Source organism: Arvicanthis niloticus, chromosome 8, assembly GCF_011762505.2.
Source record: "Arvicanthis niloticus isolate mArvNil1 chromosome 8, mArvNil1.pat.X, whole genome shotgun sequence".
Classification (NCBI taxonomy): domain Eukaryota; kingdom Metazoa; phylum Chordata; class Mammalia; order Rodentia; family Muridae; genus Arvicanthis; species Arvicanthis niloticus.
Genome location: NC_047665.1, coordinates 31,507,784 through 31,526,933, shown reverse-complemented (window position 1 = coordinate 31,526,933; position 19,150 = coordinate 31,507,784). Strand labels below are relative to the sequence as shown.

The following is a 19,150-nucleotide window of genomic DNA, read 5'->3' as shown; positions in this document are numbered from 1 at the left end:
TATTATTTTATAATAAAATAATACAATAATTGCTTCAGGATTCAGTTATATTATTTTATTACAATCCTTTTTTTTCCAAAACAACTTAGTTGAATAGTCAAAACCAAAAAACAGTCACATGAACTTTCAATTATTTCTCCAATTGTTTCTTAACATTTTACAAAGAAAGCACTCAACAAAATAAACACCCTACAAAATCCATGGGGTTGCAGGCTTTTAACACAAGTAACTCAAAGTCTCAGTTCTGGAAAGATCTTAAATTAATATTTCTATAAAAAAGAAAATCAAGGCTGCTTGAAATTCATGAAGCAGGAATAAAATACTGAAGAGAAATATCTTCATAAACCAAAATAAGATGAAGCAGAGTATTTCTCAGAATATTACATATGGCCATTGTGGGGTTTATCTGCTGTCCATCGAAAAACTGTAGAAGCTTCCTATTTTCCACCCGAACTTGCACCATGTTCTTTGAGTCTTTGCCTTGAGACATACACAGAACGGCATCTGGAGGATTTCCAAGATTTTTAAAATAGCTTTTAATAGTCACTCCATCAGTTTCTACACTCAAGTTCATTTTGCCGTTTAGATTTGCTTCCACCAGCACATGACTGGCCACGTTTGCCATCCTTTCCACCATGTTCTTCATGGTCTTCATAGCTGGCAGATAAACACTCACATCAGAACCTCGAACTTGGGGCTCTATGTATTCTTTCCACCACCTTCTGGGAAGCACCTTCACAGGCAAATCGTGGACCATAGCGCGGGTGTGGCCGGGGCAAGACGCCAGCTCCACCACCACAGTAAGGCAGGGACGTAGCTTGTTGGTGAGCTGGAGCTTCAGGGATGAAGCGTTACCTGCATTCTTCACGGCTCTGGCTAGATGCTCAGACATCAACTCTAGATAGATTTCATTGAACTCCTGTGAAACACCCTCCATGCAGAAGTGGTGGAAGACACCCCGCATCACCTCACCCCACAGTTGGGCCTTATCCAGCAGGCCCATGGGACAGAAGCACAGCCTGTCAGGGCACACGCGGAGCACACAGACCTTCGCCAGCTTTGATATGGTGCTGCTGACCTGAATGAAAAGCTCTATAAAACGCTTGCTGGTGATCCTGGACCGAAACTTCATGGTGCCTAGGTGGTAGAGGGAGTGGTGTGAGGAGACTGCTGTCAGAGAAGTCAGCTGGTTCACTCTTCCGGCTTGGAGTGTAGCCTGCTTACCCTTCCGGCCTGGGGCACAGCCGGCTCAACCACCAAGCCTGGGGTGCGCTCTACTGCCCTTCCCTCTTGCCCCAGCACTGCCTGCATTTGGGTTCCACATGCCTGCAAGTCCACTCCCACCTGAGGCCACCTAGGGTAGACACTAGGGCACACTTAGGTAGGTTTCTGGACCCGTCTTCACCTTCCCACTTGCCTGCCCTATTTGAATATGTTGCTGCTTCTGGTCTGCTCATCAGAAGATCATTCTACACAGTGTGACCACATTTGAAAGCACCAGCACCATTGAGACAACCAACCCTTTTAAAACATTTTGGTGCACAAATATACCAAATATATAGTATAGTCTTGTTCAATCCAGACATTACTTGCAGATGTTACTACATCATAAACAATGTGATAAATTAAATACACATTTTGTAACCTGACATTTGCACCTAAGATGCACATATAATGGATATCATTCCATACCGGTACACACTAACAAGTCTATATCATTTTTATGGCTAGTTTTCCAGTATATTGATAAAAATAATTATTCCATGAGAGGAATTCACGTGATTCAATTTTGACCTATTACTAGGATAACAATGAACAGCTGTTACACAAAATACATTTACTTTTGTCAGTATTTACTTGCGTTAAATTTAAAGGGGAACTCTTGTCATAGTATGTACATACAAAACTCTTCTGTTACCAAACTGTCCCAAAAAAAAATTCTGTCAACATATCTTCCCATGAGCAGCATCATATAACAATCTATTTTGCATGTAGTGATGTGATAGGTAAAATAACATGGCTTCAACTTGTAATGTATATATGTGAATTTTACATTTATGACTTTTTATGGAGTTTGTTGCTTAATCTTTAAGATCTCTGATAAGACCAGGCTGGTGACTCATTCCAATAATTCCAACACTGGGGGCCAGAGGCAAGAAGGAAGGATCACAAGTTTAAGGCAAATTAGGGATACATTCTAGGCCAGTCTAAGCTATATGATGAGATTTTATCTCAAATAAATAAGTGAATAACAAAAGAATAAAATCTCTAGCAAGAACATTAACCCTCTGTCCCTGTAAATATGGCCCAGATTAGTATTTGGTTTTCATAGTATTTATGATGTTCTTTGCCCTTAAGAATCTTTGTCTGTGAAATGTATTTGTCTTTTCTCTGGTGCTCCTAGAGTCCTGATCCATGTGAAATAACAGAGTATGTAACTCAAATTTCTATACTCATTCGATTTCGGCAGATAGAATGTTTGCTCAGCTCCACGTTTTTCAGCTAAGCAGTGGTTCCATGATGATGGCACAGATCTGACTAAGGTGTCTTAGAGACCAAGATCTGACTGCTTTCTTCATCTTACTCCTGCCCCAAAATGAGTCCGGAATCTCATCCCAGTCTTAGCTCATAAGCAGCAGCATCTCAGCTAGGAGGTCAGAGCAATCAGTTGCTCTATGTAAACTTTTAGTTCCTCTTTGTCTTTTAAAAGAAAGCATTTAATTGGGTGCTTGCTAACAGGTTCAGAGTTAGTCCATTTATCTTCATGGTGGGAAGCAGACAGAAATGGTGGTAAGGAAGTAGCTAAGAGCTTTATATCCTTGACCCACAGGGAGAGAAATGGGGGGAGGGAGGGAGGGAGGGAGGGAGGGAGGGAGGGAGGGAGGGAGGGAGAGAGAGAGAGAGAGAGAGAGAGAGAGAGAGAGAGAGAGAGAGAGAGAGAAACAAGAAGGAGGAGGAGGAGAAGGAGTAGGGGGAGAAGGAGAAGAAGAGGGAAGAGGAGGAAGAGGAGGAAGAGGAGGGAAAGAAAGAAGGGGGAGGGAGGAAGGGAGGGAGGGAGGCAGGCAGGCAGACTGGACCTGGTGTGGGCTTTTCAAAGCCTACCGACAATAACACACCTCCTCCAACGAGGCCATATCTGCCTAACCCTTCCCAGTTTATCAACTAAAAACTAAGTACACATAAATGATGAGCCACTGTGGGACATTCTCATTCAAACCATCATACTCTTCACTTGCTCATGGTTACCCTCTGGATTTCCTCTAATAAACTTATCTCTCTGAATATCACATTATTGAGGATCAGGTATTTCAAGTTTTCATACACCATAGTTACAAGGGAATATATGACAATCCTCCGTCTGCTTCTGTACTTATACTATGTTCTACCCATTAAAAGGCAGGGACCTAGTGACCACCATGTAGAAGAGAATCCCAGACTTGCTGTTACCGACCATGAGGCCCCTGTATTTTTAATCCCTGAAGAAGAGGACTACAGTATATAGCACCTAGCTTGTTTCTAGAATTGAACTCATTGCAGATGTCAGTCTGTGAGATGCACTTTCAGGTGAGCATCTACTATAGCTTGAACATAAAGTGTCCCACAAAAGTCAATGCGTTAAATGTTGATGTCCAGAGTGTTTCTACTAGGAGGTGTGGTGTAGTGGATCTTCAGGAGGTGGGCCTAGCCCTCAGGCCATTGGGCCATGCTTCCAAACAGAATGAGTGGGTCTCTGTTCTATTTCTTTTTGCTCCCAGGAACCTGAGAACTGGTGTTGCTCTCCCATGCACACCTGCCATAATGTGCTGCCTGGCTACAATAGTGACAGAAAACAGACTAACACAGATGATAGGACATGCTGTTGGTATGAAAAGGAATTTGGAATAGAATAGAAATGTACAATGGGATACAACAGAATGATGAAATAAAATGGGATGATATAGAATGCTGGTATAGAATGGGACGTGGGGATGCAATGGAACAAAATGTGAGACAGGACAGGCTAAATCAGGATAGGATGGGAAGTGATGAGCTGCAGCACTGGAATGAAATGGGATGGTAGGATGAATGAAATGGAACAGGGTGGGGTAGGATGTGAGGTTGGGAAGGGAAGGTAGGATTAGAGGGTGGGATAAGATTGGATGAAATAATTGGATAGAATCACGTAAAAAGAAATACTGAGATGGTATGGGAAGCACCACTGGAGTGGGACAAGATGTGATGGAGGGATGCTGCAATCAAATTGGATAGGATTATGGTAACTGTTCCCTAGAGTGAAAGAGCCCCACCAAACTCAGCCCAGAAGTGACACACTGACCAAGATCATTTCTCTCAAAGGACTCACTAATAATATTCCTGGTCCCAGCAACAACTCCAGACTCTTTTAAAAGGAAGGAGACCCAGAGAGCTCTCTGTCTGTATAGATTAAAATTATCAATGTCTGAAGTAAACTAAAGTAAACCTCTAAGATGTTGTTAGCATTTTCACTTATAATTTGAAAGTTCAATAATATTTAGCTTTTAAAGAATTCATGATGTAAACTTAAAATATTCATGTCTTTTTCTTTAACGTCTGGATAACTGTCCTCAATGACTCCACAACTTAACTGACATTACAATACTGTAAGGAAATGTTCTGCTACATAAGATACATGAGACATTATTAACATCTATGAAGCAGGGAGAAACACAGCTGTGATTATGTGCTGATTTCTTATTTACAATTCGGTGCTGCTGCACATTGTGGATTGATGTTTGTATTTTCTGCTCCCTCAAGAAGGGTGCCCTGATGAGGAGTAGATCATGTACTCAGGTGAGGTCAGGTAATTGGTCAGATTAGGTTAGAGCCTGTGATTGGGCAGTGGAAGGGGAAGATGGAGCTGAAAGTTTTAGAGAGGGAAAAGAGGAAGAAGGTGATATGAAATGGACAATGGAGGAAGAAGATGATGAAGATGGATGAGAACTGCATGGCCTGGGGGAGCCACAAGTAGCTAGGGATTTCATAGATGAGCAGCAACAGAGCAGTAGAGAATACATTTGCTCAGTCTAGGTGTGCAGCTTGTGTTTACATCAACTGAGTTCTGTGTTCTTTGCAAGTGCATTCTGGGGTTGGAGTTTTACCCTGGTATATTAAAAGTGTTTTCATTTCATGGGGCTAAGGGGATCTGAGTGAGCAGTAGCAGACTTTCTGCAGGCCACCCTCTGTGGCTGGCCTGGTAAGTGTGAGCTGTGGCTCCAGGCATTTCAGGAAAAGACTGGTTTGGTTAGCTTAACGAGTGGAGACCAAGAGAACTACTTTGGGAGTGGGTTTTTGACAAAAGCAGCTTGGCAGCAGGCTGGTCGAGGGAACCAGGGCAAAATGGCCACTTGGGGCTGGCCATCAGCGTGGGTGAGACTGCTGAGGTCACTATAAAGCCAGATTTATTGTGGGTTCTTTAAAAAAAAAACAAAAAAAACAAAAACAAAAAAAAACCCTACATGCTACAGCTGAGTATACTGCTCTGTCCCGTGAACCTCACTCTGTCCATTATGGCATCTTTAAATACAGAAGTCACAGCCAAGGCTCAAAAAAATCCAATTTTCTTTTTCTGATGTTGTGATTTTGTTGTTGTTTTGGTTTTTGAGATGTCTAGTTACATAACTCAGGTTGCCTGAGTTTGCAATCCTCCCACCTCTGTTTCTCCAATGCTGGGATTATAGGGCATCCACATCTGGGCTTCTTCTAGTTCTTTTGCAAATCAACAATCAATTAAGATGCTGTTGGGGGCCGACTTTTAGCAGAAAGCAGCTATCAGCTTTGCAGCCATCTTGAGCCATATACCCTGACATGAGACTTGGATTACAATAGCCTACAACAGATAAGCACACTCTGATAACATCTTGCTTTAGATACCCAGGACTTTCCTTGGGTGTGTGAGATTAAAGGTGTGTGACTTAAGAGTGTGACCTAGAGATCAGATTTAGAGACAAGACCTAAGGGTATGATTAAAGGTGTGACCAAAAGGCATGGCTTAGAAGTGAGACATATAAAAGGCAGAGGCAGACAGGAGAGAATCAGACACTTCAGAGAGTACAACTTGGAACTAGGAATTAGGTTAGAGAGAACAACTTGGAGTTAGTTATTAGACATTAGGCACTTGGCACTTGGAAGAAGAAACTTGGAACTTGGAGGCACTAGGGACTAGGAACTAGGTACTAGGAACTCAAGACTTGGGACTTGGAGAGAAGAAGAGAGACTGAAGAATAAACGGGATTGAATCACACTCTATCTGGTCTCCATTCCCCATCTGTCCTCACTCTCTCTCTTGCCCGGGCCTCAACATTTTGCTCGGGCCTCGACATTTTTTGGCCGCCCAACCGTGGGGCTAGTGCAGTTCTCAACAAGATGCAGTCTGTATTGTTCCATAAAATGAGTTCTGGTTGCAAGCATGCCAGTTCCTCAGAAGAAGGGACCAGGATGCCAGTCACTTACACCTTTTCATAACCCAAGGACAACAAAGTAACAATAAATTGCAATAGGTCAAACCAAGTTTCTAGCCAGTATTTTTCCTACCATCTAAAGAACTTGTAACATTGGTAAATTTTAACATTTAAAATGCATCTATTAGCAGCAAATTCTCCATTAACCTAAGAAATTATTTCTTCTTTACATTTAAAGAGATAGGATAGATAGACAGGAAAAAGTACAGGCTGAGGCCTCTCAACAGCAGAGAATCAAGAATTCCAACACAACTGGCAGCATTTGCTTCAGGTTCTTCTCCCTTCCCAAGCTATAAACCTGTAATTGAGAAACCACATCAAAAACCCCATTTTCAGTGAATGGATCTGCCCTAACTCCCTTGTGCAGCACCACTTTTATCAAATCGGACTGTAAACCCACCCAAGACTCCAGTACCATCTTATAATCCAAATTAACAAAAGTATCACAAATGTGATGATAGGTATTTGAATGAGAATCGCCCCTCAGGGTCAAATACTTGAATATTGGCCCCAGTTGGTGAAACTATTTGGGAAGGATTAGGTGTGGCCTTGTTAGATGCAATCTGCCACTGAAAGTTTCAAAAGGCCATGCCATTCCCAATCAGTTCTCTCTGCCTGGTGTTTGTGGGGATGTGAGCCTCAGCTACTGCTCCAGCCCTACATATACTTTCTTGCTCTCCACCATGATAGTAATGAACTAACCCTCGAAAACTGTAAGCAAGCTCCAATTCAGTGTTTGGTCATGGTGTCTCTTAATAGAAATAGAAAGGTAACTAAGACAGTAATGACAGAGGAGGGAGGGTGCCTTGGAAGGTGACTGAACAAAATTCCAAAATTTTCCAAATTCCTATAGTCACCACTAAGACAGTAAAATGTGACCGGCCCTTCTTTGAGAAGCCCACACTCCTGCTCTTGCTGTGGCCTTCCTTTCGTCCTGAATGCCTCTATTCCTCTTGATGCTCATAATTAGGATACACGTCAAAAATGTGTATTTAATAAACACTGACTCTGCTTTAGACTGGCCTTTTTTGAAATTTTATTCTGTGGCAAAGCAAAGCATTCTATTTAACCAGAGTAGAACCTCAAGGATTAAGGGAACTCTTCAAACTGCTGCAGGTGAGTGTGGAGCTGTGCCTCTGTCCTGCAATAAGTGACACTTCCACCGGGGAATTCTGCATTGGTAGGTTTTTCTCTATCTAGTTAAATGGTTTCTAAAGGAAGTGTTCCTTCCTGCAAGGTGTTCCCTGGCCCTCTCAGCCACTCTCTAGATTGTCATTGCTTTTGAATTTTCTGCAATTTGAATGTACTTTTGTGTAGTTTGGGGTGTGCCTACTGCTATTATCCAAGCTTCTAGGTCTGGGCTTTGACATCTATAACCAATTTTGAACAACTCTTAATGTTCCTTTGTCTTCTCCTTCTAAAGTTCCCATCATGCATACATTACAGTTTTTTCATAATTCTTAGATATCCTGTTCCATTTTCTGTGGTGATTTTTTACTCTTTTCTATATAGTTTAAGTTTCAATATAGACTTCTAGTTCATGGATTCTTCTCTCTGCAGAAATCAATCTAGTGATGAGCCCATCAAAGTCAAGATTTGTTTGTTGTTTATCTCTATTTTTTTCTTAAATGTCCCACCTGTCTATTTATATTACTTATCTGTTATTACATCAGGTATTATTTTCATTAGAGCCCTTGACATTCAAGTGTACTGGTAAGCTGTTAGTCCTCACATCCACGCCACACCTAAGCACAGTTAGTGATGTTTGTTGTACATGGTATGCTGATTAACCCATACGGAGTCTATTTGTCTCTATATGTGCAGGGCAGCAATCTGCCCTATGATAAATATCTGAAAGAAATATTTTTTTAAAAAAATATACAGTTTTTCTTTGCTGGAGGAATGCAAGGGAATGGTCTCTAAGTTTCTTGCATTCCAAACCAGAAACTACAAAGTGTTTTATCTATATATTACTAAACTTCAAGAATAACCTTTACAATATACTCAAACTTTAGTACATAAATGTAGCCTAAAAAATTAAACATATTTTAGTGGAAAATGTATGTGTTGAATTAAAGGTGAAAATCAGAATGTGCATTATGTTCTAAAATTTATATTTATCAAAGAAAGACTGACAGAAAAAAATGTACAGCTGTATGTATTTTCATTGGTAAGTTTCCATTTAATGCAGTACCACCAAATAAAGCTTTGGCCAACATAGCAAGTAAGCTATAAATTACAGTAGTGTATTGTAATATTTTCAGCTCTTCAAAAATTAAAGATGAATTGTGGTGGTGTGAATGAGAATGGCCTCTATAGACTTATAAATCTGAAAGTTTTGTCCCCAGTTGGTAAACCTGTTTGGGAAGAAGTGAGAGGTGTGAACTTATTGAAGGAGATGTGTTTCTGGGGAGGGCTTTGGGGTTTCAAAAGCCTGCATCATTCCTAGAGTATATGCTCTTCTCTCTCTCTCTCTCTCTCTCTCTCTCTCTCTCTCTCTCTCTCTTTCTCTCTCTGTTTTTCTCTGCCTCTTGGCTGTGTCTCAGGATGTAAGCTCTCAGTTACTGCTCCAGTGCTATGCCGACCTGCTTCCTCACATGTTCTCTGCCATGATGGCTACAACTCACCCTCTAAACCGTAAGCACCAATAAACTCTTTCTTCTATAAGTAGCTCTTCACACCAATTGAAAAGTAATTGACATGAAGGCTGGAAGCTGGCTCTGCTGAACAGAAGGACCTGAGTCCCAATCCCCTAAAGCAAAAACTGGGCACAATGGTGTGCTTGAATTGCTAGCCTTGAGGTGGAAGCTGTCTCAAAAAGTAAAGGTGGAAACCAAATAAAGATGTGTGATGTCAGCCCTCGGGCACCAACACACACATGTGCCCACACACCAGAGAGAAAGAGACACATCAAGAGAAAGAGATATAAATATGGGACAAAAACTTCCTAATAGTTTTTTAAACTGTTTGCAAACATATAGCAAGATATAGCAAGGCTTTGCTTACTGGAAGCCAATAATAGATTTTTTTGAAAATGTGTTTGCAAAAATATTGCAAGGTTTAACTTACTAGAGGTCACTAATAATGACATTCTCCATAAAGAAAATTTCTAAGAGGCTTTATATTGTAAAAATGTATATATAATTTTCAAATGTTTGGCCAGGATGTTTCTACTTTGCATTTACCTTTGCAGTATTACATGGGACAAAATTCACCTTTAATAAGGGCTAGAAATGTGGATCAGTGGTAGACATTTGCCTACCATAGGCAAAGCGCAGGTTTTAATCTCCAGCACAGCAAGTAATAAAAAATCATCACAGAAGTTACCATAAATTTCTTTTTTTTTTTTTTAGTTACCATAAACATTAATGACTGTTCTGGGCATGTTCTTAGATTACTGCTTCAGAAGGCAGTGTTTAATAAGCTTGCTTTTTATAGTCTTACTTAATGTCTGTCAGACTCTTACTGATTATTAAAAGCAGGGTGCCCGCCACCCACTTCCAAATCTCTAAATTTCTGCACTATTCCTGTCTGATGGCCATTCTCCCCAGTTCTCCTACTGTCTAAACCTTCTGTTAACTCCATTCTGGAACCTTCTCCAGGATGAGGGCTGACAATGTTCCCGACGTTGCCTCTGAGGCCTCTCTCAAGTTTGGAAGAAGGGAATACCTTGTGCTTCCTATCCCAACTGTAGTTTGGACAGGACCGATATCTGTGGTGAAGACTGCCCTGTGTACGGCATGATATTAAACAGCATAGTTGGTCTCTGTGCACTACCCCAGTAGCTCAGCAGCATGAACTGCGTGAGAGTGGAGAAATCACACTGAACACAAAAGCAAGTAGCATGCTCACATTCATTCTCTCTGCTCTTGGCTACAGTTGTAACATGACTAGATGCTTCAAGTCCCTGTTGCCTTAACAATGGACTTAAAGAGATGGTGAACTAAAATAAACCGTTCTCCTCTACATTGTTTTCTATGGAGGTATTTTTATCACAGAAACAAAAATGACAGTAAGTCATAGCTGAAGACCAAGCACCCAGACACAACCTGTAAATAAAACATCAGATTCTCAGCACTGCCCCTCAAATTCACAACCTTATAGTAATGGCATGATCTTTCTGAAATTATGTCTTCTTTATGTTTTCTTTGGTCACAGCAGGAACCTACTTCCTGGTCACCCTACATGCCCAGACTCTAAGCTTCACACAGATACCTTCAGATACTGTCTAAAACACAACAAGCAGACAATGGGAAAGTGCTATGGCTGTGATGACATCTACTCTGTATCAATTTTAGCCACTAGGCTTCAGACAGTTAGACATGATATCAAACAATGACCAAAGTATTGTTTGTGACTTACATAATTAAACAGGAAGCTGAATACTTCCCATGATCCCAAAAGGGCAAACCAAGAACTAGCAGAATCAATTTTAATTAAGGTTTATATTGCTACCCCAGGGCCTAAGAGAACTAATAAATTCTAAATAAGATATTACTAAAAATATTAAATTGATCATAATACAATCATTACAGGGAAATCAAGGTTCACACTTTAAGTCTTAGTCTTATTAATGAAAGAATTCAGAAACAGATTTGGAAGCAAGCCCAAGGCTAATTTATTAAGAGTTTGAGAAATTAAAAAAAAAACAAAAACAAAAAACAAAAACAAAAAAAACCCAAGCAGGTCCAGCAAGCTGAAAACCTTAGCAGTTGCCAGGAGGCAGAGGATGGAGAAGAGGAAGTCAAGCCCCTAAGAAGTCAGGCAGCTTAGGTAATGGAGATAGTAAGCAGCTAAGGCAGAGGGGAGTGGGACTTCCCGAGAAAAGGGGTGAGAAAGCACAGAGTGTGCAGGAAGCAAGCCCAAGCTTTGGCAAATACCCAAAACAAAACAAAGGATCCAAAGAAGAAAAGGTAAGTAACACTTTTCGGGACAACTAACAAAGCCAACAGGCATTCTTACTAGATGCCAGCAGCTATGCAAATGCCTACACAAAAAGGAAAGGTCTCATGGAAGGATAAATAAATTATCCAATGGGGAAGGGATGAGGGGGGATTATTCCTACCTTCTTGCCTTGGCTTTAGGTGAACCAGGCTTCTTGAAGGGTGGTCTTCTTTTGATCCAGTGACTGACAGGCCCAACTCTCAAGGGAGGAGACAATAGTATGAAATATTCTAATCTTCAGAGCAGATTAGAATGTCATGTCTAGTCTCCACCCAAGGTCTGATGTAGATGCCATTCTTTTGACCAGGAGGAAATAGCTTGCTTTTAAAGAGCCTCAACAGAACCCTTACATCCTCAATGGCCCCCAATACTACTGTAACACAACTAGCCAAATTTTAACTATTAAAACTGAAGGGATCTAAACATCAAAACTGTGAGTGGCCCTACTGCCTGACACATGGGTAAACACCAGGAATTGAATCTCTATCGAGAGAGTCAGAAACCTGTAAAGACAGTGCATTGGCACCATAAAGCTCTTCCACCTCATCTTTAGTCAGCAGTTTCAACAGAAAGGGCAAACAAAGGCACTTCCAGTTTTTGTTTTGTTCCTCTGGTCATGTGGGACATGTCTTATCCCTGAAGTCTGTGACGTTGGTACTTTTCTCCTCATCTCCTTTCTGTAGCAGGAGATGTTCCCAATGCCAAGGCCATTACACCCCTCCCAAACCAATCCTCTGAATAATATCTCAATTGAAGGTCAGCTCAGAGCAACCAAACCTTTAGCTCTCTGTGCTCCTTCCCGAATGAAGGGCAAATGCCTCACAGTGCACACACACTGCACAGTGGTTCCGACATTGGGCTCTAACAGAGCCAACTTACTAACAGCAGTTAAAATAAATAATCAAGATTCCTACGCGATCACTCTATTTCCCTCTATAATTCTATAACAATAAAAACAAAAAATAAAAAAACCTTAACAGTGTTTGCTTAGTCTTGGAAAAAGCCTATTACATACTCTTGGGAGACAGCCACTTGAGCAGAAAAGTTCCTGCAAAGAACTACACCTTGTACAGACCTCCTGCAAAGTCTAGTAACTGACAGAAAGTTTGGTGCTCACGGAGAGGCTGAGATGCCAAGAACCTATTCACAAGTTAACAGCCTTGTAACCAACAGGTAAAACTTTTAGGAATCTATTAAAACAAGAGACCACTAACTTCTACTGACCAAAAGGGAAATGTCTTTGATACAGTCTGAGGCCTGCAACAGATTTTCCTGTTTTGGTTCAACCCTCATACCTAATGTTTTTACTAATGTATTTGGAAGGTGCCTTGACTTATAACTTTGCTCTGTCACTACATAACTTCAGGAAACTGTTAACACACTGGAACAGTCGATCTCTGCCCCCAGGCTCTGGTCACTCATATTTGGCTCATAATCTATCTCTTAGTCTCTTTGAGGTAAGAGTTGTGTTTTGCTTTGATAAAAACTAGAATTTAGGTCATGTTTCCTTGGAAGAATTCACAAAATACTCTGTTGATTTTTTTTGTTTGTTTATTTGTTTAAAAATGCACCTTACATAATATTTAAACTGTGAAAATCTTATAGAGTCTGGCCCACTTCTTAAAGAGTCAGGCACACATGTGGTCAGACATACACATGCAAACAAAACACGCACAGAATGAATCCTTTTTTAAAAAAAGTCCTCCTGGTATAAGAACATGTTTTCTTTTCAGTAATTCATGACAGTTAAACAAAAAGCTTGGGACAGAAAACATCAGGACTGAAAATATATCTTTGATATGCAAAGTAAACAAAGTTAAAATTCTAGCTGCCTTTAATTCAGGTGCTCATAGTCAGGACACTAGACCATCCCCGAAACATCCTAGGTACAGTTAACAAGACCATCGCAAGACAGAAGCACACAAGAATAATGCAAACTCTACAATCCTAAACTTGCTTATATGGCCTACCCTTGCTTGTCCCATTCTCTCCATGAAGACCATAACAAAGGCTATGGCCCAGGCTTCTGGCTCCATGGCCTCCTGATTTACATGGGTGCTTCCTGGGTGGACCGGCAGCTTTTCAGGAACCTGACTCATACACAATACCTGTCTAATAAGACTTCCACTGAAAAGTCTCTTACAGCAGACGGTAGTGAATGACTCAGAGACACAAGCCTGGAACCCAGCACTATAAAAGCCAGTCGGGCTACAGAGAGAGCTCATCTAAAAAGTAAGGGGAGCAATACGTGAAATGAGACGAGGGACACAAGAGAGTAAAGAGAAGCAGAGATGGTGAAAGTATGTTATTTACATGTGCCAAAATGAAGCATAGTATTCCATATAAAGGCATCAATAAAAAATTTTTAAAGAAAAATAACTTTAATGTTCTGATTTGTCAATGATAACATTCAACTATGATCACTTACATTTATAAAATTGATTTTCCATTTAATTTTAGAATAAATGTATTTCATTTAATAAATAAAAACAATTTTTTCCCTTTTCAATCTTTCCCTGGACCACTATGTCATAGATGAATGTACCTCCCTCTTCAACAAAAGAAGAGTATCAATGTCCCTCCCTCTACACCAATGAAAGAGGGTCTCAAATAGAGGAAATGGAGGGGGGAGGACAAAAAGTCAGCTATTATGAACTGAAATTCCCAGAAAAGAGGCACACTTTATTCTGAAGATTTTACAAGGCTCAATGATAAGAACTTCCTGATTGTGGTAAGTTGAGATGTTACAAAACCAAGGCAAAATTGTAATGACTCTCCTTAACCATCACTGTCTACCTTCTAGATCTGACCTAACACCTTTGTCATCAGTAAGAAAAACCTTTAGCTTCAAGCAACAAAAAGCAAAGAAAGGGTAAAGGCAGGGAGTGCAGAGATTACCATATGAAAGAAGACTCAGTGGGGGAGGAGCACTAGAAACTTGGGCTGCTGGCTCCCTATAGGAAACAGCAGAAAACTGTACAATATGTAAATAAACCATAAAAGGTCATAAGGGTCCCTGCCTCTTCCTCTCTTGGAGCTAGACCACCCAGGTGCAGGTCTGGCACACAATTTCAAACTCACCTGTCCCTCTACTAAATTACTTCCTTACCATAACTATTCATGAATCTCTGTACAGCCCCTTAAAGGCATAAATGAGAGCCCTTCTGCACAAATCAGACAGCACCTGAGACCTATCACACAGGTGTCCCTGCTTTACTACTGGCCCCATCTGTTGTCCCCACCACTACATTTAGTAAGTTCCTTTATTCATGATTTTGTTGTTATTGTTCTGTTACTATATAAAGTTCACATAACCCCTTCCACAGTGGGACATGTCATTCCTGGGTCATGGTCACTCATATTTGGCTTAGACTAACTATCTCTTATTCCCCTTGAGGTAAGAGCTGTGTTGTTTGGACAATATATTTAAAAATTCTTCACAAAGTAATAACAGCAGATAGATCCAGAATACCTTATACCTGACTTCTGCAGACTACATACAGGGGAAAGTACTACCTCCAATCTAAGAGAAATGGGTACCTGAGACAGAGCAGATTTAAAAGACCTCAACTCCTTAATTAGTAGGTTGAAATCTTCATGAGTACTACACAGTTGGTACCTTAGATATGTATTCAGGAATAAACATGAGTCTAGGTTTTATTTAAAATACTTCCCAGACTAGGGGCAGAGCTCAAAGACAGGCCTTCCAGAAATGAAGATATTCTAAAGAGACACCTGTGTCTCTCTCAATTCAACTATCAGACTATAAAACCAAGGGATCCCAAAGAAATGGGGAATCTCATGCTGGGAGAAGGAAAAGGCAGCAACCAGACAGGGAGCTTGTTTCCAGTTCTAAGGGGATGCGACTGAAGCCCTGACAGCAATGGTGCATGGAACCACACCTTGACAGGGATGGTTTAGATGAGCATATCCGTGGCCAGAATCTTCTACATGTTACCTTCAACTCAGAGATACTTCAATTATAGTGTGCGGCAGAATTTTCTTGATTATATTAAATATCTATACAGTTTAAAATAACATGCTTATTTAAATGCCAAACATAAACGTAATTTTAATTCAACCAAAATCTACTAGAAGATCCTAAAGTGAAGCATGTTACAGCTACAGTGACAGGAGGAGCACCACTGGACTTGAGGTGTCCAAAATAACTAACCATGAATAACTTAATGTTTATAAACAGCTCATAACAATCAATGAAACACAAAATCCTCAAAAAGGGGCAAAAGGAGGCAGGGCAGACAATTCACAAATGAGGAGCTGAAAGCAGTAACTGTGAAAAACAAATTCAGCTTCAAAGAAGCAGCAGAGTTGGGGTGGCACACTTGGCTCTCACTTGAGATCTGAAAACTCCTGGCTTTCCACTGACTCTGGAGAGAACTCCTATTGTGCTGGAAGCAAGATAAGGCCTTCTAATACTGCAGAGATTGCTAAAGCCTTAGCTGTTCTTCCACACTGACTCAGAGTATTCTCGGAAGGTAAACAATGATGAAAATAATCTACACTGAGAGGATCACTAGACATGACTCCTGCAGTCCATTCATGATAGAGCCAGGGGCAACATGAAGGTCCACCAAGGAAATGTTTCACAATGAGATGTGAAAACTATGGGAGAGCAGAGAGGACTTAAGTCAAATTAGTAAACAAAGACATTAACTTAGCTTGTGATAGACAGGATTAGCTGGATGACAGGTTGATCCCCAAAGTATTATAAAATGCTGAACTGTCTCACTAGCAGGGAAAAGTAGCAGAGACTAAACAATTGTTCATAGTTGTGGTTGGAAATTACACACACACACACACACACACACTTAATCCCTGTACCTCAGAAGCCAGAGGCAAGAGGATATCTCTAGCCTAAGAGTTTGGGGCCACCCAGGACAAAAAAAAAGCAAAACTTGTCTCAAGGACATAGCCATTAAGTAGCTGTGGTGGTTTAAAAAAAGAAATGGCCCCCAAAGGTTCATAGTGAATGTTTGGTCATTAAGGAGTGGCACTACTTGAGAGGAGTCAGGAGGTACATCACTGAGCTTCAAATGCTTGCCCAGTCAGTCTCTCCCTCTCCCTCTTTCCCCTTTCCTTTTCCCTAAGGTTCCCCATCTCCATCTCTCTGCTACCAGCCAATCCAGATGTAGAACTCTCAGCTCCTTCTCCAGTACCATGCCTGCCTGGATGCTGTCATGCTTCCTGCCGTGACAATAATGGACTAAGACTCTGAAACTGTAAGTCTGCCCCAATTAAATGCTTTCCTTTATAAGAGGTGCACTGGTCATAGTGTCTCTTCATAGCAATAGAAAATTGAATAAGACAACAGCACAACTGGGATTTAAAATTAGTCTCCTACCGTTCTGATTCTCTAGTGACTGGTTTACATTCTACTATGGAAATCTTAAACATACATAATAACCTCTACATCCCATCATCCAACATCTAGTCTTCTGTTTGAAACATCCCTCCATCTTGACAAACGTTCACGTTATTTTCTGAATGAGCACTTTAAAACAAACATATTGCCTCATCTACACATCTCAGTTTATATCCTTACAAAGAACTGTATATGCAGCTCAAATTTAATGCTTTGACATGTTATTCCTAAAACTGTCTCAATTTGCGACTTAGAATCAGGATTATAATAATACTATCTAATTTTTTTTTAGAAAACAAAAGTCATCTCATTGCAAATAAAAATATGCTAAATGAACATAGAAAGGATGAGAAAGATTCACACCTCAGGTTAACACCAGAGAGGAGACTGGAGAAGCATGGAGAGGGTCAGGAGAATGATGGTTTAAATAGACTTCTATATGCTCCCCTGCAGCTATGAGCATGAATATGCATTTTTAGAAAAATAGGTGGGCCTTGGACAACACAGAGTAGAGCACACCCTGAGACATCACTTTGGATGGAGATCCAGGCAGGGAGCAAAGGAACACAGACCATGTGAGGTTATCCCCTTTGCCATTCTGCCCTACACTTGTTCATTTCTCCTGGGAGGTATAACTACGACATTATCTATCTCAGCAGCATAACTAGGACTTTTATAAGCTTTCAACCAGCACAGCAGGGACCTCAAGACCATGTGAAATTCTAGCTACGTAAAATCGTGAAATGAGGCCTTTGAGTGAAACATCAGCTAGATATACTGTAACGCAGAGAGGTCCTTTTTTGCCTCTCTATTGTGTCCCACCTGCTGTGTAGGTTTTTTGAGTTTTTGGTTTGTTTGTTTTATTTATGTATAGAGGCACATGATCGGTATGCAGACATGCATGTGGAGGTCAGAGGTCAACTCTGCAAAGTCAGTTCTCTCCACTTTGATGCAGGTCCTAGAGATTAAACCCAACTCATCATGTTTGCACAACAAACTACCTTACCTACTGAGTCAGATTGCCCCTCCCCTGCCAACACTACCACCAACACCCTGAGTGTGTGTGTGTGTCTGTGTGTGTCTGTGTGTGTCTGTGTGTGTGGCATGTGAGTGCCACTTAGGTCTGAGAACCTCTGTAGAGTCAGTTTTCTTTTCTACTTTTATGTAGGTTAGGTTCTGGAGATTGTACTCTGATTGTCAGGTCTGCATGGGTTTTTCCCACTGAGCCATCTTGCCAATGCTAAACCAATAAATCTCTGCATAATAGCAATCACCAAAAGCTACCATAGAAACTGAGTTTGATAACTACATCCTACACAGGCAATCAATCATGATCACTACAGTTAATCACCAATACAGAAACATGCCACGGGGAAAAATGAGATGGAGTTCACTTAGCCACCAAGATCTGAGCCGAGCAGTTCCTTTTCCAGGGCATCAAAGGTACAAATATTGACATCCTATTGTTTCTATAAAAAAAAATTACCTGAAGAATTAAAAATTAAAATTTGCAGGTCTAACACTTTGTCTGTATTACTTAAGGGAAATAAATTTTACCCCTTCACCAATCTTAATATCGAACGATTGTTCTTCTCCAACCTGGAGACACAAGCCTATAAACCCAGCTATCCAGGAGGCTGCAACCAGAGGAACCACTGAAGGCTTGCCTGGCTACAAAGTGAGTTCATGGCTACCCTAAGAAACTTACTATGACCCTGTCTCAAAACAAACATAAAAAGAGGGCTGGGGATATTGCTCAGAGGCACCCCAAATGAGACCCTAGGTTCAATTAGCAGCATCACACAAAAAAAGAAAAACTATAGTTTGTCTTTTCAATTTAAAATATCCATACCTAGAAGAGGAAGGGACAGTGCTGACAACATATAAAATGTAACAACCTTTCAGTTCTAAGTCACAAAAAATCCAAATAAAAGAAGTATTCTTAGGTTCAGAAATAAACTTGTGTCTTCCACAGAAATGTGCTTGAACCACTATTGGCTACATTGCCAAGTTCCATGCTCTGCAGACACTTCTACAAGGACCTCTCTCAGACCGGCCTGCCCTGAGAACAGCTCCCAGTGGCCCTTTACCTGCACAGTTCATTCTGAAGGAGCAGCCCAGAAACAGCTAAACTAGAAACAGTGGGATTCAGTTAATCAGGGAGCCCCTTTTAGAGTTCCCCGTCTGCAACTAATAAGCAATGGAAGTGGCAAAGCCCAAGGGAGGTTTTAAAGGTACCTGCAGAGCTAACTGCTGTGGGGAATGGGCAACTAAGACACAGAGCATTCCCACAGCGTGTATGCCATACTTAAGCCTGAGGCCATCATGTTTCCAAACAAAATACAAG

At 40.8% G+C, this 19,150-nt stretch overlaps 2 protein-coding genes across 2 annotated transcripts in view; both read right to left on the bottom strand.

Moving 5' to 3' along the window:
* The window catches only part of Exoc2 (exocyst complex component 2), a 159,587-nt gene that overhangs the window by 131,110 nt on the left and 9,327 nt on the right, over window positions 1–19,150 (bottom strand). The window lies entirely within an intron of this gene.
* Hus1b (HUS1 checkpoint clamp component B) lies at window positions 75–2,117 on the bottom strand. The gene has a single exon (XM_034510217.2). The coding sequence runs from the start codon at window positions 1,130–1,132 to the stop codon at window positions 302–304; it is 831 nt and encodes a 276-aa protein (XP_034366108.1). The 5' UTR covers window positions 1,133–2,117; the 3' UTR covers window positions 75–301.